The sequence below is a fragment of the Balaenoptera physalus genome (genome assembly GCF_965194825.1).
Source record: "Balaenoptera physalus genome assembly, chromosome: 17".
In the NCBI taxonomy this organism is placed as follows: Eukaryota; Metazoa; Chordata; class Mammalia; order Artiodactyla; family Balaenopteridae; genus Balaenoptera; species Balaenoptera physalus.
This window is the reverse complement of record NC_138895.1, coordinates 55,062,404-55,089,947: the sequence shown is the minus strand read 5'-3', so window position 1 is coordinate 55,089,947 and position 27,544 is coordinate 55,062,404. Positions and strand designations below refer to the sequence as shown.

At 38.0% G+C, this 27,544-nt stretch overlaps 1 protein-coding gene across 4 annotated transcripts in view; it reads right to left on the bottom strand.

Annotated features, from left to right (window-relative positions):
* Positions 1-27,544, bottom strand: part of OXR1 (oxidation resistance 1) — a 463,267-nt gene that overhangs the window by 225,839 nt on the left and 209,884 nt on the right. For all 4 annotated transcript variants that reach the window (XM_082434271.1, XM_082434275.1, XM_082434277.1 and 1 more), the window contains one exon: positions 13,054-13,250. In XM_082434271.1, the coding sequence (XP_082290397.1) occupies positions 13,054-13,250 (197 nt within the window). Of the gene's footprint in view, positions 1-13,053; positions 13,251-27,544 lie in introns of those variants that run through there.

The following is a 27,544-nucleotide window of genomic DNA, read 5'->3' as shown; positions in this document are numbered from 1 at the left end:
TGGACTATCCTTCATATACTTAATGTGTAACATCTTAATACTTAATGTCCATAAGACTGAATGTACCAGAAGACTTAAGATTCCAACTCATGAAACAGGCTGACCAAATAAATGACCAAGGAGAATGGAGGAAATGGGATGCTAAGATGTGTCGGCCATGATTACACAGACAATATAGGCTTTCTCCTCCAGGAAACATCCATCTAAATAGCTAAAGACTTATTCAGATAATATTTTGAAGGTATTTAACTTTGGTATATTCAAACATACATGGTAACATGAAACAGGTTAAGTATTAGATAACATTACTTCAAAACCATTACGTGAATTTCTCTTAGCAGGTATTTTTACCTACTAAAAAGCTGTTAAGCTAATTTGCTGAACATAGTATTTTCTGTATTCTGAAATCATGTTTCCACTAAGAATTCACATAGCTTTTTATTCATAGATTATACTGACACAAAGGCCTTGTAGGTCATAGTCTGTCCAGATGATTCAAGGTTTGAATTAGTGAAGTCTTAAAATAGCTCACTAAAAGCTTGCTTGCATGTAGATGTGCACATGATTTATAGTGACTCTATTAGGAATGGTCACTGAAACATTTATAATTGGGTTATTCAAAGTAATTAACTATAGTCAAAGTCATTTCAAAACCTCTGGTACAAATAGCAAATAGAAGCATTTCCCTCAATTGTGTCTCACTTTCAACTATCTTCACATTCTTCTCAGTAATATTCTTTTGGTCAGAGTGTGAACATGGTCAAAATTTTGTTGAGGAGCATGAATCTTACAGGTTTTTTTAATGTGTGAAAAATGTCTTTAGATATGAAGTAGGAAGAAAAGCCATATCCTAAAAAATCAGGAGATATCAATTGCTTTTTTAAATATATTTTTCATTGAGGTATAATTGACATAGACATTATATTAGTTTCAGGTGTGCAACATAACAAGGGGCTATCAATAGCTTTATTTCTGAATATTTGCAAGATCCTAGAAACTCTTTAAATTGATGCTTTTTTATAAAATGGAAATACGGGGGAAATTTGAACATATTTCACTGTTCAAAATTCCATTAATTCTATCCCTTAATGTTTAAAACAAAGTAGGTATTTCTTAATAATCTGTCATTTTCTTCCCCTGGCCATGGTTCAGTGGAAAGGAACATTCCTACAAGCGTTGGTGGGTGGAAAGGGCAAGTTTTGATGGCTGGCAGCGCTGAAGGATTTATTGTCATAGGAATTTAGCAAATTTCAAATAAGATCATGATTATTCCTCCACCACGAAACAATGTCTGTTTAAATTATTACACAATTTTAACCAGTATAGCTTCAATTAGCCTGCTTAGAAATCATTAAATAAGTTGACAGGTATAATTTGTTTCTAATAAGTTATAAGTTATGCTGCAATGCAAATACCAAACCAACACCAGTAGCTCAGGGAAACCCTGGGGTACTGACATTTCTTAATCCATTTATCACAGCCATGATTAAGCTGTGTTTCTTGGTCCTGGGTTGATTACCTCTGACAGAGAACAGTAACAGAATCAGGGCGAAAGAGAATAAGGCAAATGTACAAAATATGGTGGTAACTTTGTAAATTAGAGTTGGCAAGCTTATCTAGCATGTTATGAACATTACCAATCTATAGGGGTATCAAACAAACATCTTTTTCTTCTTTCTTAGTACACCTCTACTGCTTAGTAAAATTTAGTTAAAATTGTATAAATGCTTAGTTAAAAAATCTAATTTCTCTTGAAAGAAATAAAGTGTTCATATTTATTCTAGAGTGGAAAAGAAGTTTTCATCTGTGAGTTTTCCTAGGCCTCATGTTTTAAAGTGGATTTTAAATGGAATTTTTTAAATGACATGAAATAAAAACCCATTCAAATACCCCTCCAGCACATACACACACACAGACGCAGATTCTCATGCACTGAATCCCAAGGTCTGCTTACCCCACAAGTAAACAAAAAAATTGAAGTTGGATTTTCAATATCTTCAAATTCCACTATCTTAATACAAATGGCCCAATCTAATGCAATGTGGGTCAAAAAGAAAAGGCACTTCTACATGTGCAGCAGTCTTTGAAATCTGTGAAAAGCCCAGGTCCATTTAGGGAAGTCCAGATTCCATGTATAACAAGGAACCTCAGCAACAGAATAATTTTCCTTAAATAATCTTGTGACCCAGAAAGTATAAGAAGTCATCAAACAAACTTCAATTCAAAACAAAGTCATTTTTCTCAAGAACATAATTTAATCTGAACCCTCAGAGCAGTTACCCATTTTAGTTTCTGTGCTTACAGACAGTGACCTGTGTGCCAAGTTGGTTCTTCTGATTAAATCAGAGACTTCCTGCTTTTACATGAAGAATCTTCTAGCATGGAGGGAAGGTTCTGGTTCAGTGGTGACCTAGTTTCATGCTGTAGAATGTGTCACCTCCAGCAAGATTAGTCTTTTCCTTTTTTTCTTTCTCTCTCCTGCTACAATATTTTCACTTTAGAGTCGATCTTTTTTATTCTTATAATTAAAAAGTCTGGATTCAGAAGGAGAGGCATATAAGTTATGTGGTGATATTTTAAAATGCCTGGTGTATTGCAATTAAAAAGCAGTTAAATATGTGTCTTGCTTTTCCCCTTTTAGAGTTTCCAAACTAGTTATTACTGTTTTAATTTTGCCAACTACTCAGAAGAATTCCCAGGGAACCCCTAATTCTGTAGGCTCTCTTTTCAATATGTAAGCAGCCTGGAGTTAGTAAGATACAAATTTGTATTTACCTGTGATTCATTAAGTTTGGAATGTTGAAGATATTCTATTCTGAAGGCAGGGCAAAGGACAAGATCAGTGGATGTCAGACTTTTACAATTTCACAGAAGAGTAATATTTCAAAAGAATATTTGGGGGACATTTCCTAACAATTTTGACAAGTGAGGAGATTTAAAAATAACACATCTTATTAAAAAATTGTACAAAAGCAATATATATACTATGCCATCATTTCACAGAAGGCAGTCCATTTTAACACGAGGAAGGAGGTGAGAAAAGAAGAAAAGAGAGGAGGGGAAAAAGGAAAGAAAGAAGGAAGGATGAGCAAAAGAAGGAAAAGATGGTCACTTTAATCGAATAAATGTAATTGCATGAAAAACTAGTATTCTTTTTTTAATGCATCTGTTTCACCATCAATGGTATGGACTAGTGCTTTTGAAACCACTTACTGAGATCTCTGTCAATGATCTAATTTCATTTTTGTTTTTGTTTTTGAGAAGAGAACTGACCTGAAAACATGTAGAAGATAAACTGTTTACCATTAGTTATCAATCTACTTAGATTCTTTCCTTGACTTTGCCACCATTTCCAGTGTGATCATGAAAAAATCGTTCAACTTTCAGAGACTCAATTCCAAAGAATGCTATATGGTGGCCATAATAAGTATCCTACTCATCTTTTAGGAATGTTATAAGCATTCACTGAATTTAACATGTATTTTTTAGTCACCTAAAAAACTGACAATGCATATGTTAAAATGCTTTGAATCTATTCATGTTGATCAAATCTGGGGAAGGTGTGGCCAAGTATGAGGGGAATTTGGATGGAATCCTAACACTGTTCTAGGCAGAAGGAAACACTTCCATAAAGCCCATCATACATCATACAGAAGGACACCTTTGGGAAACCACAAGGAGCATGGCTAGAGTGTGGGGCTGGGGTCTGAGACTAAGCTGGAGAGTAAACTGGGGCAGAGCATGAAAGGTCTACAGAGCAACAAACAACCTTATCTTGTGGGGAAAGAGGAACCACCTGCTAAAAACCAGGGGGTAAGCGAGCATATCCACGAGGATCAGGGCAGGAGGCTAGCTTCATATACGCAGGCGGGCAGCGATCATGACCTCTCATTCATGCCGCATCTTTAATGCACGACGACAATAACAAGCTCACTAATATTCATGGAGAACTTCCATGTTCTAGGCACTATTATAAGCACTTTACACAGGCTACTTCATTTACTCCTCACAACAGCCCTTTCAGGAAGCATCAGTTTTATTTCCTTTTACAAGTGAAGACACTGAGCTTTGAGATTCTAAGTGCCTTGTTTATGGTCACATAACTAGCAAGGGGAATGGGATTCCAACTTAGACATCAGATTCCGGAGGCCAAGTTCCTCACCATTGATCCATCCTGCCTCTGGGACCAAAAGAAGGAGCTCAGTAAGCACAGTGGAATGAATGACTACCCTTCTGCCTTCCTGCCACTGATCAAAACCATTTAGGATCTTGGAGAGCTGATCGGAGCACTTTTCCAGGCAAGTTGATGCCTAAACCACTCTAAAGACGTTAACGGCTGTACTTTAGAAAACACGACGCAAACTTCCCCAGTAACAGTGCTCAAATTGTTACATTCCCCCAATATTTAATTTTTATATTCTTTGCTACAACTTATTCTTTTCTTGGTAGAAGTGAAGAACATCTGGGCACCTCCTCTTCAAAACAATGCTGGGAAGCTTGAGGATCATTAAGTTTCCCCTCAATCATTTTCTTCTTCATGCTGCAAATATCAATTCCATTAGTCTTTTCATAAATTAATTCTATGCCAAGCGAAAAACAACTCTTTGAAAAATCTATTATTAATGTATCGAATGTCCTGTAATTGAAACCAGCCTAACTGATTTCTCAGAACTGTATCATTTATCTGCTAGAACATTTATAAAAATTGTATAAGATTTAAACACATTTTACAGAGTAACTTTTCTATCACCTTCCTCCATTAACCTGTTCTATTGTTCTTTAAAAACTTACTATTCATTGACAATGAATATCCAATTGCTTATTTATACCCTGTTTTTCCCACTAGAATATAAGCACCTGAGTGCCTGGACTTGGTCTTATTTTCTCTTGTATTAGTGGCACTTTGAAAAAGGCCTGGCTTGTAGTAGGCATTTAATAAATATTTATTTAACTAATAAATGAATAGGTTAATAAATGAAGGAACATATTTTCACATATGAAAAAGTTTGAGTTAAACACATCCACCAAATAAACCCAGAATTTGTTTATCTGAATATAACTGGAAATTACTGTGTAGAGGACACTGACCGATTCATCATAGATGGTATTCAACAAAGAAAAGGTGATACTTTAATATAGAAAGGACAAAAGGTAGAGACTGATCCATGAGGGCAAACAAGAGATTAAAAGGCGTGAACAGACTGTTAGTTCTCTTGACAAGGTGAGGACCTGCACTGAAGTCTCAACTGAAGGAAAGTTCCAGAGGTATTATACAGACACCTGTTATCCAAGGAGCCCCCTATTGGCCCTGTTTGGAAGCCCTGCTGAGCCAGGAGCCTGGGAAGGCTAACTTCAACCCTTTTCTGCCTTGTCTTTGAACTTGCAGAGAGCATTTAAATAGCATAATAAAAGGGAGCTTTAAATATAATACATGACACCATTAAACTCCTAGAAGAGAACACAGGCAAAACATTCTCTGACATAAATCATAGCAATGTTTTCTTAGGTCAGTCTCCCAAGGCAAAAGAAATAAAAGCAAAAATAAACAAATGGGATCTAATCAATCTTATAAGCTTTTGCACAGCAAAGGAAACCATAAACAAAACAAAAAGACAACCTAAGGAATGAGAGAAAATATTTGCAAATGATGCGACCGACAAGGGCTTAATTTCCAAAATATACAAACAGCTCATACAGCTCATTATCAAAAAAGCAAACAACCCAATCAAAAAAATGGGCAGAAGATCTAAATGGACATTTCTCCAAAGAAGACATACAGATGGCCAACAGCCACATGAAAAGATGCTCAACATTGTTAATTATTAGAGAAATGCAAATCAAAACTACAATGAGGTATTACCTCACACCAGTCAGAATGGCCATCATCAAAAAGTTTACAAATAATAAATGCTGGAGAGGGTGTGGAGAAAAGGGAATGCTCCTACACTGTTGGTGGGAATGTAAATTGGGACAGCTACTATGGAGAACAGTATGGAGGTTCCTTAAAAACTAAAAATAGAGTTACCATATGATCCAGCAATCCCACTCATAGGCATATATGTGGAAGAGACAAAAACTCTAATTTGAAAAGATACATGCACCCCAATGTTCACAGCAGCACTATGTACAATAGTCAAGACATGGAAGCAACCTAAATGTCCATCAACAGATGAATGGAGGGACTTCCCCGGTGGTCCAGTGGTTAAGAATCCACCTTCCAATGCAGGGGACGCAGGTGCGACCCCTGGACAGGGAACTAAGATCCCACATGCTGCGGGGTAACTAAGCCTGCACATCACTGAGCCCGCATGCCAAAACTAGAGAGCCTGTGTGCCGCAACTATAGAGGCCACATGCTCTGGAACCCGTGCGCCACAACTAGAGAGAAGCCCACGTGCCCCAGCAAAGAGCCTGTGCACCGCAACGAAAGATCCCACATGCCTCAACTAAGACACGACACAGCCAAAAATAAATAAATATTTTTTAAAAACCCAGATGAATGGCTAAAGAAGATGATATAAAGAAGATGGATAAAGAAGATGTGTACACACACACACACACACACACACACACACACACACACACACACAAAATGGAATATTACTCAGCCATAAAAAATGAAATAATGCCATTTGCAGCAACATGGATGAACGTAGAGATTATCATATTAAGTGAAACAGGTCAGACAGAGAAAGGCAAACATCATATGATATCACTTATATGTGGAACCTAAAAAAATGGTACAAATGAACTTATTTACAAAACAAAAATAGACTTGTAGACACAGAAAACAAACTTATGGTTACCAAAGGGGAAAGGGGGGAGGGATAAATTGGGAATTTGGGATTAACAGATACAAACTACTACAAATAAAATAGATAAACAATAAGGACCTACTGTATAGCATAGGGAACTATATTCAATATCTTATAATAACCTATAATGGAAAAGAATCTGAAAAAGAATATATATATATACACACACACACACATATGTATATATATGTATGTAATGTAACTGAGTCACTTTCCTGTACAACAGAAATTATCACAACACTGGAAATCAATTATGCTTCAATTAAAAAAATAAAAAAGGGCTTTGTTAAATCTAACCTTTTTCTTTTCTAACAGATTTAAAAGTTGTAGATCTTATTCACTGTTCTCCACAGCAGGGGTTCCAATCCTTCTCTCATGCCCAGAAGTATTCAAAGCTCTTTTTTACACTAAGCGCTTGGCCCATTTCTTCCCTCCTCCTCCACTGAAAAGGGCAAGGTTCATCACCACTACCTCCACCAGCACCCCCCCTCCCTCCTCTTTGCCGTCCCCAAAGTTTATTTACACTTACTGCGTGCCTTACACTGTACTCAGTGTTAGGATTAATGACATTAATACCATCCTTTCCTACTCATAAGAATTGAGATTTGGTATGGAGACATGCTAACACAAGAAGATAAGGAAGACAGCTAAGTGCTAGATGCCAAGGCAGCGAGGAGAACGGAGGGTGATGAAGGGTGACTAGATCTATGAAGCCAATAAAGAGCCCCGGAGTGCCTTTAAGGTCTGATGTGATTTCTCCATCTTCTGGATTCCACAGCACTTCGAGTGAACCTCCCCTGCCCTCCGCTGCTCCTCACTCATCTCCCCTACCTCTGGCCCCACCCATGGCATTGAGAGCATCTGTCTTGTATTCTACTCACTGGTGTGCCTGTTTTAACCAAGCACTCCCTCCCCCCAACACACACGTGATGAACACCTCAAGAGCAGGGATCTCTGTTTACCCTTCTTATTCTGACCAGCATCTTCTATGAGGCCTTCACACAGCTGGGTCTGATCGAGGACTAGTCAGCATTTGGTGTGTCACTGAATGACTCTGATTATGGAGACATCTATTCAAGACCTGTCCCACTTCCTAACTGTCAAGCGAAAAAAGTCTCAGAATGGAAAGACATCAGCACATTTTACTAATAGTCACAGATGCTGGAGAGAGATGTACGAACTCTGGCTTTAGATTCTGAATCAAGGAATGAATATTACATGGACTTACAAGCCCAGCTTAGGGAGTGTTGGGACACTGTTGGATCCTGCATGCCCAGTCTTCTTCACTATCTCTACATCTGCTTTACAACTCTTTTCAGAAGCCCTTATATGTAGTTCTCTAAATTAAATGTAGAGAATACATGGAGTATTAAAAATATGAGTCTACTATTTGGTTTCATCTTCCATCTTTAAGTAGGGACTGTGTTTCTGAAGGATATAGGTTTCTTATATACATTGTTAAACTCAAGTAGTTTTATGGAGCACAAACAAAAATTGGAGTAGGGAACAATTCTATTCTGTTTTCATCTGTTTACCCATTAGAGCTAGTCCACTAATTTAATATTATATTATTCTAGTTCTAATTAACACTTTTATTTAAAAATAATAATAGAATTTTAAGTACCTGAAGGACTTCAAATATCTAGTCCAGTTGTAGGTCACAACTCATTAACAGACCATGTAGTCAATTTAGTGTGTTGAGATTGCATTTAAAAAAATGAAAATAACGATCAGAATGGAGAGTAAGGAAATGTTTTCAGGAAATTTTTTTCAGCTATGTTGGTGGCTGAGTGTGCACTGGGTAAGTGTTGTAAAATGTGTTAGGCAGAATTCTAAGATGGTCCCCAAGATTCCTCACCCCTGTTATGTACACACATGTGTGATCCCCAGGCCTGTGAATATGATGGACATTACACCCATGATTAGGTTTTGTTGACTTTAAAACAGGGAGATCATCTGGGTGGCCCTGACCTAATTACATAAGCCGTTTAAAGCAGAGAGCTTTCTTGGCTAGCCCAAGGAGAGGAAGTTAGAGATTCATAAGAGAAGGATTTGACATGCAGTTACTGGCTTGAAGAAGGAAGAGGCCACATGGCAAGGGGAAGAGAGTAGCCTCTGAAAACTAAGAGTGAGCCCCAGTTGACAGCCAACCAGGAAATGTGGACCTCAGACCTACCACTTCAAGGAACTGAATTCTGCCAACAAAAGGAATGAACTTGGAAGCATACTTTTCCCTAGCTGAACCAACCTCCAGACAAGAACTCACCCCAGCTAACACCTTGATTTTAGCCTTGTAGATACCCCGAGCAGAAAATATTGTCATGTTTTGTGGACTTCTGACCTACACAGCTGTGAGCTGATAAATGGGTGTTGTTTTAAACAGCTAAGTTTGTGGTAATTTGTTTCACAGCAATAGAAAACGTATACAGTACTTCATACGGTCAACTGTATAATAAAAAGCGAGCAAGAAAAAATACTCAGAAAGACTGATTTGGTCTAAATCTATCACTGTCCAGATGAGAAGGTTAAGGTCAAGTGATGGTAAATAACTGTGCAAGATTATACAGTTGGTGACAAAAGCAGCACAGAACAAACTCTTTCTTTAGCCACAGTCCTGATATAGTGGTTACTCTCCTTTTAATTTAGCTGAAGATTCATATATCTCACACCAATAGAGAACAGCTTTTCCTCTGCTTATATCAAAACAATGAAATTTTATTATACTTCTTATAAGATGGATTGTTTTCCTATAAAAAGTAATGAGTTTATGCCGTGCCATTTTTTTTTTTTGGCTGCTATAATTGGTTTAACATGTTTCTGTTATTAGGAATAATTAAGGACCTAAATCTATTGTCTATACAAGGAGGCAATCATTTCTATTTCCTAGAGTTCTCTCAACAGGAAGTAGATCCTATACATAAGTGCATGAGGGATAAAAGCTGTGAGATCAAAAGAAATTTCTAGAGAAGCTACTGCAGCCACTCATTAGCCACTAAGAGACATTTAAATAACTCCAAAATTTTCTAGTTCTTTTTTTTAATTTAAAAATTCTTCAATTCCCAGAATGATTACTTAAATATAGTACTGCACTTCATTGCTAAATTTAAATGTAGTAGTAACTTGGCCACAAGAGGGCTCCCAGGTTTTTCCAGTTGTGTGAGCTATAAATTGAGACATTGAAAGATATCTTTAAATGAAAGGGCATATTGGCTGGTGGATGGGTTAGTTGGCATGGTTTCCTTAAGTGAAATTTTCTGGGGATTGCAGTAAAAATATCACTCCACTGTATCACTCACAGAAACTCCTCGGGCTCACCTCTCTAGACGGGGATGGTACCCTTCCGAGTGACATAGAAGGCAGACTCTAAAATGTCACAAGAAGGTTAATTTCATTCGCAGAGTTGGCTATCTCTGGCTCACAGTTTTTTCTTCAATTTCTTTAAGGTTCTATCCCTCATCTAAAAAAATAGAGAGTATAATACTTACAAGAGTTGTGAGGATCAATTGAGAAAGAAGAAAGGAGCTTAACTTGTGCCTAGTATTTGGAATTACCAATAAATGGCAATTATAATTGTTGTTGTATTTATTACCAATACATTTACTAAGGGATACTGAAATAGGCTTGTTTTGTGAAATGATCTTTCAATACAGGTGATTACATGGTTGCTAATATTTCAGCCTTGAAAATGTCTCCAGGTCTATTTTAACATATAGACATGCCACTGACATTGCTAATGAATCAAACTGTTGCAAATCCAAAAATTAAACATTCACTAGTTGTAGGACTATTTAAAATAACTTATAGTTCATCTTTTTGCAATCCAAACTCACCATTTAGAATTCTATTTCTCAGGCGTAGTTGTTTATTTACATTGGCCAAGCTGGGGGTCAATGTTTTACCCTCATTTCTCATCTTTAAGGAATATTGAGTTTATAAGATAAACTTTATTTTCTGAAGGCAAAATACTGTCTTCTTATCCAGTTAATAAATCAGAAAAGCAGTAGATGGTAGTGGATATGTGGGAGGAGAGGTGGGAGGAGAGGACATTGGAAAATGGAGAGAAAAGCAGTTATGTAAATGTCACGGGCTTTTCTAGTTGATTGATTTTTAGAACTCTGCTATCATAAGTTTTAAAAATGGAAATATGTACCTGTCTACACTCTCTTAAATCAATTCTCATCATAGCTGACCAATGACATCCTCAAAGACACCATGCTTGTTGCCTATTAAAAAATAAGACTTTAACATCTTCATCTGGAAAAAAGGAAACCTGAGAGTAGATACAGGAAGAAGATATAAAATGGTAGGAAGGGAAAGCATGGTTTTAGGAGCCAAATCCTGAAATACTACTAGACATACACGGAGGCATCTCTTCAAGTGTGAAGGAAGTAATTTAACCCAAAGACACAGGAGAATGACTGGACAAAGTCACACAGGAAATTGGTATGGGAATCAGAACTAGAAATCTGATCTGATTACATTTCTAGATAGAGACACTAAAATATCTGAGAAAAAATTCCAAACATCCCATAATGGGGTGGCGGGGTGCTGGATACCAAGAAAAACATGACCCCTTTGATGTAACTTTGGTAAAGCCATTAAGCCAACAGTGTCTACTATTAAGGATTTTGGTGATGAGCAAATCTCTCCAAATGAAATAATAAGCAACATTGAAGCATCCATCTTCTTCCTGGTAGATTGATCTCCCCTATGCATCACCTCTACCATACATATGTTTAGCAACTTTTGTCTCAATTAGACCTAAAACACTGAAAATTGTTATTGTGAGTTAAAAATCAAGGCCAAAGACATGATGAACAAATATTGGTACATAAAAGTTGGTAATTCAACTTATTTGAATTGATTACCTCTAACACTCCAATTAAGTGTTAACGTTCAAAATTACAGGATGTTATTCTACCTGGGAAAAAGGGGGCATAATGTCTGCAAGACCCTATCCACAGCCTACTACCCTGTCATACATTGGGATCTGGATGTGATTCAATCTCTCCAATGTGAAGTAAAGTGCAAGGTAAAAACGGACCTACAACATAATTTGTCCTTCCTCAGAACGTAATAATTTTCTATTTTCTTAGTGGCTTTGTTAGTTACAGGCTGACATCAACCACTGTCTCAACAACCTGACAGAACAGGGTCAGCCACTTGAAAGCCTGGAGGGAGAATGAAAAGAGCAAAAACCGAAAACCAAAAACAAAAACGGCGCCTGGCTAAAGACTGGCAAAAATGAAAATAGTAGCACATAAGCTTAAAACTTGGAAAACCATATATATGTAATTTACTTCTCTTAGGCAGGATATAGAAGGTCCTCAGGCCTACTCTCTTACTTAACTTTGCTGAAGGTTTGCAGTATTTTTCCAACTCCATGTGCAGACGGTATGAGAAGATGTCCACATAAACCATCAGAAAGATATACAGTCGGCCCTTTGTATCTGCACGTTCCACATCCACATATTCAACCAACCAAGGACTGAAGATATTTGGGGGGGAAAATCCAGAAAGTTCCAAAAAAACAAAACTTGAATTTTCTGCACATCCAGTACTATTTACATAGCATTTACATTACCTTCGGTATTATAAGTAACCTAGAGATGATTTAAAGTATATGGGAGCGGGCTCCCCTGGTAGTGCAGTAGTTAAGAATCCGCCTGCCAATGCAGGGGACACGGGTTTGAGCCCTGGTCCGGGAAGATCCCACATGCTGCGGAGCAACTTAGCCCGTGCGCCACAACTACTGAGCCTGTGCTCTAGAGCCCATGAGCCATAACTACTGAGCCCACGTGCCACAACTCCTGAAGCCCGTGCGCCTAGAGCCCGTGCTCCGCAACAAGAGAAGCCACCGCAATAAGAAGCCCACGCACTGCAACAAAGAGCAGTCCCCGCTCGCCAAAACCAGAGAAAAGCCCACACGCAGCAATGAAGACCCAATGCAGCCAAAAACAATAAATAAAATAAAATAATAAATAAATAAATAAATAAATAAGTAAAGTATATGGGAGGATGTGTGTAGGTTATATGCAAATACTATGCCATTTTACATAAGGGACTTGAGCATCCTTGGATTTTGGTGTCCCTGAATGGTCCTGGAACCAATCCCCGTGGATACTGAGGGCGGACTGTACACGTTATATAAACAAGGGGCATTTAACCACAGCCCTGCACATTCACTGTGCTGTTTGGATCGACCCCATCTATTCACTTGCATAAATCGTGGTGCTCACCAATGGTGTAGAACCGCTTCAGCTCACTCCTTCGGGAAGGATGCTTCTGGGAATTTGCTGTGTTGTTCTGCTCTTCTTCAATGATGGGCGTCTTGGGTGTGGTGGGTTTACTGGCCTGTGGCATTTGCTTTCCTGCACCAGCCAAAGGGTTGAACCCTGGAGCAGTAATATCCACCGACTGGGACCTTTTCTTCAACCTACAGGTAAAGAATACCACATGCTGTAATTACTGACTCTAGAGAAAGACACACTTTCTTCACATTTATCTCCACCATAATTTCTTTCAACAACTGAGTTATACTCGGCCTTGAAAGAGAACAAGGTATATACAGAAATTACAGACCTTCCCTACAGTATTTTAAATTCTTCAAATATTCTTGAAACTAGTGGGGAAGAAAATCTTCTGTCTAATCATTCTGAAAGGTTTCACTAAAATATATTAAAATGTAAGGTGATAAAAAAAGACCTTTATTTTTTGAATAGCAAATAAAATGTAACTTCAGGCAAAGACAATGCATTTGACTATTGCTTGTAGTTTTGAAAGGAGTGTTTTTTAATGCTATAGTAAAACATTAGTTAGAAATAAATAATTTCAACCCAGAAAAGAATAATGAAATGCTTATCTGTATAACTAGAGGCTGCCAGTGCTTTTCTGTTTCATCGGTAACAGCATCTTAGCTGGAAAGATTATAGCGTTTATACTGTTTCTCCAGATACTCTCAATGACAATAAATGTATTGCTCACTCCTGCATTTTAGAGAGCTGACATCAGGCCTAACATGGAAAGCAAAAGGCCACTTAAGCATGAGAACATTTCTCTTGGTATAAAAATAATTGGTAAATGATATGAGGTAAATTCAAATACTTCAAGCTACACAACTTGATATTTGTAATGTAACTGAACCCTAAGCCCAGCTTACTCTGGACCCTTGGTTCTTCTGGAGGGTAATGTTAAGTGTCATTTTTCAAGTCTTAATTCCCTACAGAAAGCTTGTTGGCAGTTTTCTTTATCAGTTATGGTAGTCACACCTGCGCATTTGGAATTTCCTGAAAGTTTCATACACCTTCACACCTGCAGGTTTTATTCAAGCTTTTCCAGTATATTAGCTTCCACTTTCTGCCCCACGGTCAGACCCTGCTCCTGCTTCTAGACTTGGCTTAGATGTGGTCTCCTCTGGGCAGCTTTCAATGACATAGATCTTGGTGGCCTGACACCATTCTGCATAGGAGGTTATTCATAATGAGCTCTCAATAAGCATTTATTAAATTGAATTTACCAGAGCAAAAGCTCTGCTAAAGAAATAGAATATATCAATTAGTAGAAGATTCTTTAATGAAAGCAGTGTTTACTCAATTTTAGTCATTTAATTATCACCTGTAGGATATCTGCCATCTTCACATACCACCTATGTTACCTACTTAATATTCATGAAAATTGACTCGCTTTATCCAAATTGCCAACAAATATATTAACAAGTGCTCAACGGCACTAGTCATGAGAAATACAAACTAAGACCACATTGCACTCACGAATAGATCTACCAAAAGGGCTAAAATGTCAAAGACATGGCATGAAGTATGGTGATAAGGAGCAACTGGAATTCTGGGACACTGATGGTGGAGACCACTTTGGGCAAATGCCCGCTTAGCTGAAGGCATGCATCTTTTGACTCACCAATTGTATTCTTAGAATTTATCCTACACAAATATAGGCATGTTCACCAAAAGACCCAGCTGAGAGTATTCACAGAAGCACTATCTGTAATATACAAATATCAAAAACAGCCCAAATGTCTTATCAACAGTAGAAATGCATAAGTGAGTTACGATGATACTTACATAATGGATTTTATACAGCGATGGAAATGAACAAACTACAACTTCTTGCAACAACATGGATGGTTTTCATAATGTTCAGAAAAGGAGACAGATACATAAAGGCACATGCTGTAGGATTCCATTTATATAAAGTTCAGATAGAAGTAAAACAATCTATGATATTAGAAGTGTGGCTAGGATAACTGCTGGGGAGCTATGACATTGATAGAGACATGAAGGGCTTTCTGGGATTCTGGTACTACTTTGTTTCCTGATCTGGGTTCTGGGTACCAGGATGTATTTACTTTGTGAAAATCTAATGGTCTATGGTTTTTGCATCTTTTTTGAGTATACCATATACTCCAATAAAAAGTCTCCATCTGAAACTGACTGAATTTTTAACTTATTCATTTACAATGAAGATTACATATAGTTACTGAATGGCTGCTTGCTACAAAAAGGTGACAGTAGAAAGAAATAGAATGAAAGTCTTGGCCTCTAGCCTCCCAAAGATGGCCAGAGTAGAGTGAATCTAAAGAAGGATCCTTTCCTCGCTGGGGATGGCTATTCCCTATCCCCATCCCCCTGCTTTTCATGAACTGAAAGGGACTATTCATTCATTCCTTGAATGGCTACTCTGCACCAGGTACTCTACTGGGTACCACGGATACACAGTGAGCAAAAGAGGCAAAATACCTGCCATCATGGAATCCTCATTCTTATAGAGGGAGACAAGTAATAAGCAAAGAAAGAAACCAATATATAACAAATCAGGTGGCAAAAAGTACTGTGGATTAAAATAAAGCAGAGTAAAAGGGATAGCGAACAGAGGTGTACATGCATACTATTATATAAAGGAGAGCCAAGGTAGTGCTTTCACACCATCAGACTTTTGAGAAGAGACCTGAAAGAAGGAGCCACGAGCATATTTGGGGAGCAGCATTTCAGCAAATGGGGAACCAGTTTTTTTGTGTTAGAGGAACAAAGTGGCTGGAACAGAAAAAGGGAGGGGAAGAGAAACAGGAGATGAGGTCAACAAGATGGCGCTGGGGAGCAGGGGAAAGAGGACAGATTATACAGAGCTTCAAGGTCATTCAAGAATGAGGCCAGGAGAGGATGTGAGCAAAGGAGAAACGGCACGATGACTGTATTTTAAAAGAATCACTTTGGTTGCTTTGTTGAAATTAGGTTGAAGGCTGTATTTCCAACTTAAGCAAACTGCATGCAATGTCCTTCAAGGAATCACCACCAAAAATCACCTACAACATACAAATCAACATACAACCAAGTATGTCATAATGTACAACATACTTAAGGAAACAAGGGTTTACTTTGTACAGGGTTATGTATTTATTAATGCCTTGGTCTTCCAATAACATCATTCTTGTCTTAGTCTGGAGTTTGTAGACTGGAACTAAAAGTTAAGGGAGTACTATATGCAGCTCAAGAAGGCATTAAGATTAACAAGAAGTTAAGAAATAAGCTGGGGGTCACCAAAGCAGCAATGTTAATTTGTCCCAACGTGGCTTTCCGAAAACTGCACTTAGACGCAAAGACTTAGACTATACTAAAAATATTACACTGAACCCTACAAACTCTAAGAAATCACCAATATTTGACCATATTCACTTACAAAAAGGTTAATTTTCTAGAGTTCATCCTATAAACTTTATTTCAAAATTAAATTTGAGTTTCAGTATAAAGCAAGTTTTCCGGGGGGAGAGGGGTGCAGAGGAGTAGGGACTGAAAGGAAAAGTGCTAAATTTTACTGAAAGAAATTCAACCGCTCTCTAGTTCTCAACAAAGATTATTTTCAAAATGTAAATGTGACAAGTTTTATTTCCAATTCACATAGCAGATTATTTCATCACCAGAAATTGTTTATATCTTATGTTGGTCTGTTTTAGAATTGATCAGAGTTACTAAATTTATGTGTCCCATTGGAGGATATCAACAATGGATCTTATGTTTGATAAAGGGCTAGATACTATAAGTAATGAAGTTCTCCAACACTTCAAACACCTAAGTGTTCCACAACTCCTTTTACAGCCTCTTTGGAATGAGCAAAGGACAAAGGCAAGCAGGCAGTAGCCTTTCTGTATTTTCCCTCTTCTTTCTGCCCTTCCCCAACAGACACTCTTTCCAATCAAGACTTGAAAGGTATCATGTTTTCATGTTGTTGCTGGAGTCTGGAATACTGCTAGTAGCTTTGTGGGCTTGCTTAAGAAAAGACTTCCATTTGCACGATCTTAGAAAGCAGAACTGTGTGGGTAATTGAATTACTCCTTTAAGGATTCTAAAAATGACTACTGTGGTTGACAAGGAAACCTGCTAAATGCTACCTTCAGTTTCCTAATTTCATGAGAGGGGAAGTCTTTTTACATTTTTAACAATGTTCTTAATTAAATGTGTTAAACAAATGTAAATATAGCATAATGGTCTATGTAGTTGTACATGAGATAAAATACCCATTGATGATAAATAAGCACTACAAATAGAGACAAAAATAATCCCTTAATAGGCACCGAAAGGATCTTTGTTTAATGTGCTTTGCGTTTCCAAAGGAAAATAAGTGTCGACATCTTAGATGGGGAAAAGGAAATGAATAGAAGGAGCCATCCCTCTTGGCATGGCTCTGATAGGCAGACCGTCTGGTGTTTCATAATCTTTGTCTTTTCTTGTTCCTCTGTTCTTGAACAAAAAAGAACTATTCCTACTCCTCCAAACATATATCCCACTACCTCCTTTCAGCATGGGAACAATGTTGGACACTTCTCTGAGACTCAGTTTCCTCATCTATAAAATGGGGATAAAACATACCCAGGAAGGTTCTGAGAATTAAGTCAACATCCTGTAGGAAAGTACCTAGCATAGCACCTGTACAGGATGCAAGTTCCAATCTCTTTATGATGATGTAAGGGGATATAATTTTGTTCAAACTTCTATGAATGCTGAGGAAATTATATCAGTTTCTTAGGATCCTTCCCTGCTGCACAACTTTAAACATTGAGCCTATAGGGATTACATTACATTCTGTAGGGGGCTTCACCTTTTCTGGAGTGTGGATTTTGGTGAAGGAGTGGAAGACAACAGGAGAAGACACGTTAAATGGGAGTCCTTTGGGTGGTGTGTAATATGATATTTTTCCTGTGAGAGCCCCCAAATCTTTTGGAAAACAACTGAATCCATTGGATAGTTCACTTGAGTTATACATATTTTTAATCTGTGTGGAGTGGACCTAAATTAGCAAACTCGTAAGCAGAGGTAGAGACCAGGGAATCAGGAGGAAGTAAGGACAAGCACTAGAAAGCAAGTGTGAGGAGGGTTTTTGCCTCTCCTACTCTGTAAAAATAGGGTTCATGCCGATTTCAACCAGTTCTCCAAGGAGCAGGAGAAGCCCTGTAGGCGGATGATGAAAGGTGAGGTCACAGGAACTAGAGAAAAAAAAGGAATGGCAGAAAACTTTCAATTCCAACCAATTTAAACAGAATTAATCTCATAGTCATCAGCTACATTTTTTTCTTGCCTAACTTATTTCGACTTTACCAGAAACATAAGAAATCTTCCACTCATTTTCAAAATCACGGAGTAGAATACATGAATCTTCTGGCTTAAAGGATTTAATGGACATCTGGAGCCCAGGACTTGTGCCGACAGTGAGTGAATGTGGCTTTAAGCTGCTCACCACACAGGACTTCTCCCCAAGATGTGGGTCAATCCTCTATTTCAATGGCTTTCACCACGGAGAAGCTTTCTCTAAGCATGTTCACATTTAGATGTTTACTATTCTGGTTTATTACCTGTCATACTCTTTTGGTCTTACCTTCCCTTTCCCTCTCACATTGTGGGGATTTTCACCTTCCCACTATCTCCACCCTTCAATCATCTTCCCTCCAAGTGATAGCTAAGCAATGCTTTTCATCTTTCTTTGCCTGTCATGCTCTGCATCTTTTAACAGTTTTGTTAACTTGTTTGAATACTGCATAATAGAACTCTACCTTAAGCCTAAACTAAACCCTGGTATGACTTAAATACATAAGAAAAAAAAAATTCATTTAACTTGAGGTCTTAACTGGAATTACTTCTCCCATCAAGTGAATTTAAATCGTACATTTATTATAACTAATTGGATATGTTCCTGAGCTCTGCAGCTATCTGGGGAAAAAAATGAACCTTCTATTAATCATTTTCTATATAATATTAGGATGCCCATAGCAATAATAGCAACAGTTGGGAAAATCTACTACAGTATAAGGGGAATATTCCCTAGGGCATACAAAAAGTTTGGTTGGGAGGCTAAAAATTAGGGAAGCTGGAATCCAACCAGAACATTTTGACCAAAAAGCCATACTTTAGAATTACGAGACAGAGATAAATTTCAGCTCTGACACTCATCAGTCATGTGACTTTGGATAAGAACTTGGACTGTCTGGGTCTCTACTTTCTTACCCACCATGGTGGCATTCATGCTATCTGCCTACTTGACCCAAGAGAGTTACTGTGAACAGAAAATGCGTTAATTTCAATGAAAGTACTTTGTAAAATTCCACAGAACTCTGCAGTATCAGTAGCAGCTATACGAATTCCCTTTGCCCCATTTATTTGTTGTATACTTACACAAATGTACATGTACACATACATACGTGGATGCATGTGAATGGCTATGCCCCAAAGACTCAATGCTTGTAGTCCTTTCCAGTAATTTCCAACCAGAAGACCATCTGTGATTTGCACAACTCATTACTGTTAGCAAAGCTGTCTCCTTGCTTCCTAAAAGAGCTAATGTAAGGATATTTTTTAAAGTAGTAAAGCTGCTGAGAATGTAGATTTTCAAAGTTGGATACTGTGTGCTGCAAAAATGTCAAGTCACTCAAAAAGAGCTTTTGAGAGTGAATGCCTAAAGAATTTTCACGCTGCAAAATTAAGGGCTTTTGTTACCCCTGCTGTAAAGTCTGACTAAAAATCAGCAGCTAAAAACAAAACACAAAACCATCAAAAAACAAGCATATTCAGAAGTCCAAGCAGAAGAAATGACAGATTGGAAACCTATGCATTAAAACAAGAAAACAATCCCTTGGGGTATGGGGTATGCCAATTACAGCCTCCTCTATAATTGCTGTGGCCAATCTATTCTTCGTGTTCCTAAACACAAGGATTGAGACAGAAAATATCATTAACATGGGATCAGGAATTATACAGTTTTCTTTTACAATTCCAAACCAATGCAAAAAGTTTCAACAGAATTATCATTTGGGAGTACAAACTGGTACTGGAACAGTTAATGGGACACCAAAACTAGAGACCTTGTTATAATAAGATGTTTCTAGCCCTGTATTCATTCTAAGAGATTTATACTTTCCTATCTTGGAGATTCAGAGCACAGAAAATTCAAGAATTGAGCCACAGGTGCAATGATATGTAGAAATGGTTTGCTAGAAATTCTCTTGTTAAATGCAATTGAATTCACCTCTGTGACAAGCAAGGCCAGTGTACATAATATCAACCATATAGAAGCATACGTGAATTCATTACTATCATACCTAATTTTGTAACAAAAATACTAGAAATTAAATCCAAAACCAATCTGCCTCTACAGAGTTCAATAAATCCTAATGTAAAAGGTTAGCCTTTCTTATTGATCTTTCATGAAAAAGACATCCAAGTCCTTGAAGTTTGCCAGCTGGTTTATTTATATCCCCATGCTTATGCCAGCCCAGAGAAAAGAGGTTGGAGAGAAGCATTTTTCATCAGGAATACTCACCACCAGATCAACTGAATTCCTGCATTCACAGAAATTCAGTCTGTTCACCATTTCATTCCTAGGACTTAGCAAAGTTCTTGGCATATAGAAGGCACGTCATAAATAGTTAAATGAATAAGTGGTTTCATCATGGGAAAAAGCCACAAGAGATAACACAAAAATGCAAGCAAGTTCATGTATAAAATCCATGAAAACAAACAAAGAGAATAAGTAACTTTGGTCAGTTTGGGAGCAGATATAATAATGAATTTAGTACATTCACGTAATATAGCCTCTTTCCCATCCGATCATGGTAATGTTTTGAAGCTTAGACAAAAGGAAATTATTCCACCCCCATTATCAGTAGTATGATAAATCTGAACAGTATTTCACTTCTTTTTTCACTAAATTCAGCTTTGTAATTTCTAAAAATACACTCTGTAGTCTTGATAAATTGACATCCCCATGCAAAAAATTTCGCTGGTGGCATGAAGAAGTGAAAAGAGCAAGGACTCTGGAATCAAAAACTGGGGTTCAAGTTCAGGATCTACTGTTTTAAAGTAATGTAATATTAAATAATTTTATTGATTTGAAAGTTCTACTTTATATTTTTGATCACTCATTAAGAATTTTACATATTATCTTTCTACTATCAAGTTTCCAAAAATTAAGTCAATAGTAGTAAAATTTTATGTTTGCCCTTCCATGTACTTTCCAATTATACCATTATATTGTAAGCATTCACTTTGAAATTACACAGATTTCCAATTTATTTCAGTTTTTGCCTTGGAACTTCAAAGCCTTTCGACTGGAAAATCCTGAAAGTAGAAACACATTATGCAAATCCAAAGATTAGGGCTTGAAGGATTTGGAAGTCAAATTCTTGTAAACGTTCAACAGTCTTCTGTAATAACTCTCAGAGATGGAATTTAATTTTATTACCTTTGATGAAATGATTTGTAACATGCTATTGCCACATCGACTGCATTCTGTTTATTCATCTTAGGAAGAAGGAAATCAGAATAAATAAGACTATTTTAAGACTTTAGGCTTCTATCCAACATTGCTGATTAAAGGAATCTATTTTTAACAGGGCCTATTACAAACTATCGTATAAAGCATATGTAGTTTTGCTTACGCACAACATAAGGCAACTCCAAATTTAATCAAGATAGCTTCTGCAGGTAACAATAATCTGGGCCAAAGCGCAATGGTTTATAGTTAAAATGCCAATGTAGCACAAAAATCTCCGATCTAAATTTCCCCAAATGAATACATGAGAAACAGGAAAAGAAGTTCAAAAATATAGGTCTCTTATTTACATATTAATTCAGGAGCTTGGTGGAAAACATCACTTCATTTAATCCATTGTTTCCTTACCTCTTTAAACCAACCCATCCTATTGTCATCCTAAATATTTTCAAATGAAAATGATGCCTTGTTGTTTTTAAGTGTAAGATTGCATTACTGAGGGTATTCCTGATTGAAAAGGATTTTCTTTAAACTGTCCTATGTAGACTCCAATTAGCTACCCTAGAATAGGGTAACCATGTGCCCTCTTCCAGTTTGAAGATCACTGGGGAACCTGTTATAGTTTTCTTCTGTTCAGATAATAGTCGTTTAACACATGAGGTCTATGAAGTGAGCCCCCAATACAGCAAAGTTGGATTTTAGACTTTCTTCAGATAAACATACTATAAAATGTTTAAAATTACATTAAAGACGTCACTGCCTTCTTCCCAATGGCAACTCTATAAACCTACATTTATCTTTCCCTATTATTTAAAACATTTTTCCTGTTACAGAAAAGGGTATGGTCCTCCTCTTGTTAAAGCTAATCTCTCCATGTGTTCTCTGAACCCAACAGAATCCTCTCTCTATACCTGAGGTTTTAATGTACTAACTACTGTCTTCCCTCTGTAAATCCTGAACCAACTGAGAAATAAAGACAGGAGTCAAGGACTCCATTACAAGCTGGCAGCTTGGAGAAGCAGTATCCCGGTGAGGCTGCTCCATGTTCAGAGAACATCACAAAGATGCTGTGGGTACCACATCCCAAAGAGAGAAGGCAGAGGAGGTGGGGCCAGACCTCTGCAGTCCTTTTCACAGTTTGAGAAGTTGCTCTTCTTCCTTTGGAGAGGCATAGATACAGAGAGCCAAAGGTCTCTTCTAAATCCTTCAGAAAGGAAGGAAGTTTCTATTTTACATACACAGGAAGGGATGCAGGCAAGGCAGATGATGTTCCTCCTACATCACTTTCTCAACTTTACTCCTAGGTTATCTGCTTCCAACCTGGTCATGAATCTCCCCCTCTTTGCTAAACCATTCCCACCAGCATTCAACCAGGTGCTAAAATCTCTCATCCCTTCAAGAAGCTGTTTTCTTCCTAAGGCTACCATCCCATTTCTTGACTTCCCTTCTCTGTTTCACAGCACTCGGCTTCATCTCTTCATCACTGCACAACCCTCTCCAATACCACTCTCACAACTCATTTAGGTTTTCAATCATTTCACGCAGTCAAAAGTTACTTTTTTTGGTTTTCATCTCTTTTTTAGTCTTTTAGTCACAGGATGTGTTTGTAGAGGTGGATGGCACAAAGGGTAAGACTCTGGAGTTAGAAGCCTGTGTCCAAAATTTGGGCAAATTGCTTAATCTCTCTACAGTTTACTCATTTGTAAAATGAGTTTAATAACTGTACTTACCTTGAAGGGTTATTAAAAGGATAATATGACATCATCCATATAAATATTCAGCATGATATGCACTGGTACATATAAGTCCTCAACTTTTTTTTAACGGCCCCTCTATGTTGAAACATCCTAGCTTAGAGCCCCTGACATACAATACTTCTAATATTCCTTTTATTTTTCACTATTCCTTAAAGAGTTCCTTTTTTTCCCTTTCGACCCTAAATTCTGGAATATCCAGGGGCCTAACAGAGCTGGGCCTCCCTTCGCTTTATGTTCACTATCTCCCTAGATGTTCTCATTCATTCCCTTGGGAAGAAATATTTATATGCTGAAAACTCCCACATTTACACCTCCAGCTCAAACTTTCCCCAGAACAGCAAACTTAAATATACAACTAGCTACTTGGCATTATCGATTACCTGTGGCACATCTTAAACTCACCATGTCCCTAAACAAATTGTTGATTCCTAAATTTGCCTCAACCTTCCTTCCTGTCTTCTCCATCTTTGCAAATGGCACCAACACCCACAGTTATTCAAGCCGGAAAATTGGAAGTTATATTTGTTCCCTTCCTTTGCAACACTCTCCAATTCTAATTCATCAACACATTCTCTCCATTCTGCCTTCCTGAATTATACCTTCAGCCTCTCCACTTCTCTCCATCTCCACTCCCACCTCCCTAGTCACCAGCCCTCTGGATTATTGCCACAGCCTCCATATTGGTCCCCCTGTTAGACTTTCCTTTTTTCCTACCTATTCTTGCAGCAGCCATAACAAGCATTTAAGCCTAAAGGAGATAGGCTATTCTGTTGCTCCAAAGAACTGAACGGCTCCCCAGTGTGATCTGATGAATTTCTCAACTGCTTTCCATGGTCCGTAAGTCCCTGTATCTCTCCATCTCCTACTTCATCTTGGGCTATTCTTCTTGCTCATGTGCCAGTCCCCTTGGTGTCCTTCAAGGTTCTTGAACACGCCAAGCTCTTTCCTTCCTCAGGGCCTTTGCACATGCTATTTCCTCTGACTCTTTGAGTGGCTGGTTGCTTCTCATTTTTTAACTCTCCTCAGAAACCCCATCCCCCATGATTCTAAGTAGGTTGTCTCTCATCTCCTACCTCTCAGCCCCACTCAAGCTGTGCTTTAGCGCTCTGCTCATCTGCTTCTCAGGGTATTTATCACCAAGTCTAATGATACATTTGTTCATGTTTACTTTTCTCTCTTCTGTCTCTCTCACTTTGCTGTTCACTCTGGTGGGCCTGGAAGCACATCTCCTTTATCCATCTACCACGTGCCTTGCACGGTATGTGCACACCAAAAATATTTACTACATGAATAAGTGAATCGATGAAGAAATAAGTAAATAATTCCTCTGCATAAATTCCAGACATGTCTTCACTCAGAAGACTTACAGGGCATGAGGTTATGTTTATTCTCTCCCTCTTCTTTCATTTTTAGTTTGGACCAGTCACAATGTCCCAAATCTTTCTTAAGAAATTACTGTCACATCTCTTTGGTTAGAAAACCACAATATTCATAACAGTTGTGTGAAAAGAGAGCTGTCTCCAGATCTATGAGAAGGACTAATTTTAAAGGTTGAAAATTATGGTTGAATGCATCATCTAAGAAATAGGCTTGGGCTAGAAGACCCTTTAAAACATGTGTTGATATAGTGGCATTATGCTAATGGGCATTTCACTCCTGTATCTTCCGGGCGTCATATTTCTGCAGGTAGTAAATTACATTAGGAGAAAAATCAAATGGAGATTGAATGCACAGAAGCAAAATATTACATATTAACAAGCCAGGAAGAAAAGGGCAGTAGAAAAAAATATATCCATATATGTTAATGTCTAATTACATTAAAGACTGATAGAAATACCTACATAACTCTATTTAAAATAGTATATTCGGTCAATCATCGTTAAAGAATAAGAAATAAAATCTGATGATGGCAAAAAGTAGCAATCTATACTTAATTGTAGATTGTAGAACTGAGGGAAGCTGAGTTCAACCACTTGATTTCACAGTGGCATTACTGGAACTAATACTTCTTGAGCTCATGCTATATATTAAGTAAATGACCAATTACTGCCTTTAATCTGTACACCATAAGCTACCTGAGGTCAGGGATTGTCTTACTTATATTTGAACCACCAGAGCCCTGTATCCTGCCGGGCACACAGTAGTCACCATTAAAGGCTTGACTTCACCTAAGGATAAACCGAATAACCAGGTACATACAAGTACCCCAGGAAAGACCGCCTTGGAGTCTTCTTATGAACTCTTAGTTGCTTTACATCACAAACCTGGTAATGGCCACACAGTGCTGTGTTGAGCACCTATTCAGAATAGTGCTCTCGACTAGATTCTGCCTTAACTAGGACTAAACCTGACTTAACACACTTAACCTGACCTCATCATTCTCATCTGTGCCATGCTGGATATTACCCCTGTGATATTTGCCCAACAAGTTTACATTCTTTGTGTTCACCGAATATCTGCTGATTCCCATCTATGTTCCAGGCACTGTACTATGTTCCAGGGATCTTAGCTGTGGGCATCAGCGCTCTGCCTTTTGTTAGGTGTTTAAAGCCATCTCTTTCTCTCGTCAGCTCCCTAGTAGCTCCTATACCAGCCCTCACATACACTGCCATGTTATTTCCCCCAAACAGCCCTCCTCGACAAGATCTAAGACCCTTTCAGGCCAGGTCTCTCTCTCTCTGCCACATTTTGCCAACAAGAAACAAACACTCCTTGACCTGTAGGTTTCAGCACACTCGTGAGATAGCAGCTCTTTGTACCCCTGTGTCAGATTCTCCCTACTCTTTGATTTCTCATGGTTGAGTCAAAGTCTAACCCATTGTTTCCCCAAGCTCTCTGGGTTGCCCCAATGAAGCCCCATACACAGATTTAAGGTGAGGTTGGGGGTTGGGATAGGACAAGATTCCCTGAACGCCAGCAGCTCTCTCTAAAAACCCTGCTCTAATCTCCAAACTGTTATATCAGCTGGCGGTGGGTGCTCAGCTAGGAGTCACAAAACAGTCCCTGACCATCAGCTTCTCAAATCTCGATCTGGCGGTTCCACACCTCATTTCAAAATGTGTGAGTATCGGGTGTCTCAGATCCAGATGAACCAGAGAAGGTGTCTAATTTCAACTTCCTGCTACAGATGCAATGCACCTTTATTAACCCTTCTTAAGGTGATAGAATGGAGACACCCCTCCATTTCAGGGACATTTCCAGTTAAATATAACATAATATAATATAATATACATTTTTTTAAAAATTTATTTTCAATATATTCAATTGAAGGCTTATTGAGCCTAATGCACGATGCTAAGTGTTGGGGATACCAAGATGAAAACTGTTGCTTTCCTTTAGGACACAAAAGGGGATGGATTTATAAAACAGAATTATAAGCACTCTGGTTACAGGAGGGTAATCTGTCCTCCACTTTGGATTTACCTTTAAATTCTAATATTCATGTGAATTTATTTCTGATTACCTTTTACTCAACCTTAAGAAATTAGGTTCAAGTATTTGTGAACTGTGTGTCATTGCTATTGGGAATAATTAGAATAAGAGAAAAGTGAGGTTGGGATTAGAGAAAAAGAGGTAAAGGTAAAGCAGAAGACAGGGATAGGATGGCGTGTTTTGTTTGTTTGTTTGTTTTTTGTCAAGATGCATTAGGCTGAAATGAAGTGGTCAAGTTTTATTTTATAGAAGTGCTTTAAAATAAAAAGTTCCTACCTGTTACCAATATGTCACAAAACAGAAAACATGTTAGACCAAAAGTGGCAAGATTAATCTAATTTCAGAATAAAGAGCAGACCTCTCAGCTGAACAAATTTACCTTTACAAAAAACTGAGGGCCTCCTCGTCCATGTTCCTATTTTTCCACAGAGAGGTAAAAATCAGGTAGGCGTGGACTGAACACAGGCACTTGAAAACCACTGGACTAGATTATCTCAGATTCTACAGGCAATGAATTTCCTTTGCCAGAAAATCCCTTTATTCAAACGTGCTCCACTCCTTCCTCTACCTCTCTATGCCTGACAGCAGAGGGATAGATTTTCATACAGTTTTCCAAGCTCTGTGATCAGGGCCAGCTACATAATTTGTGGTTCCCTGTGCAAAATGAAAATGCGAGGTTCCTTGTTTAAAAATGTAGTAAGAATTCAAGATAGTGACAGCAGAGCATAAAACCAAGTGCGGACAGGCACAGGCCCTGTACAGCCGCACAGGG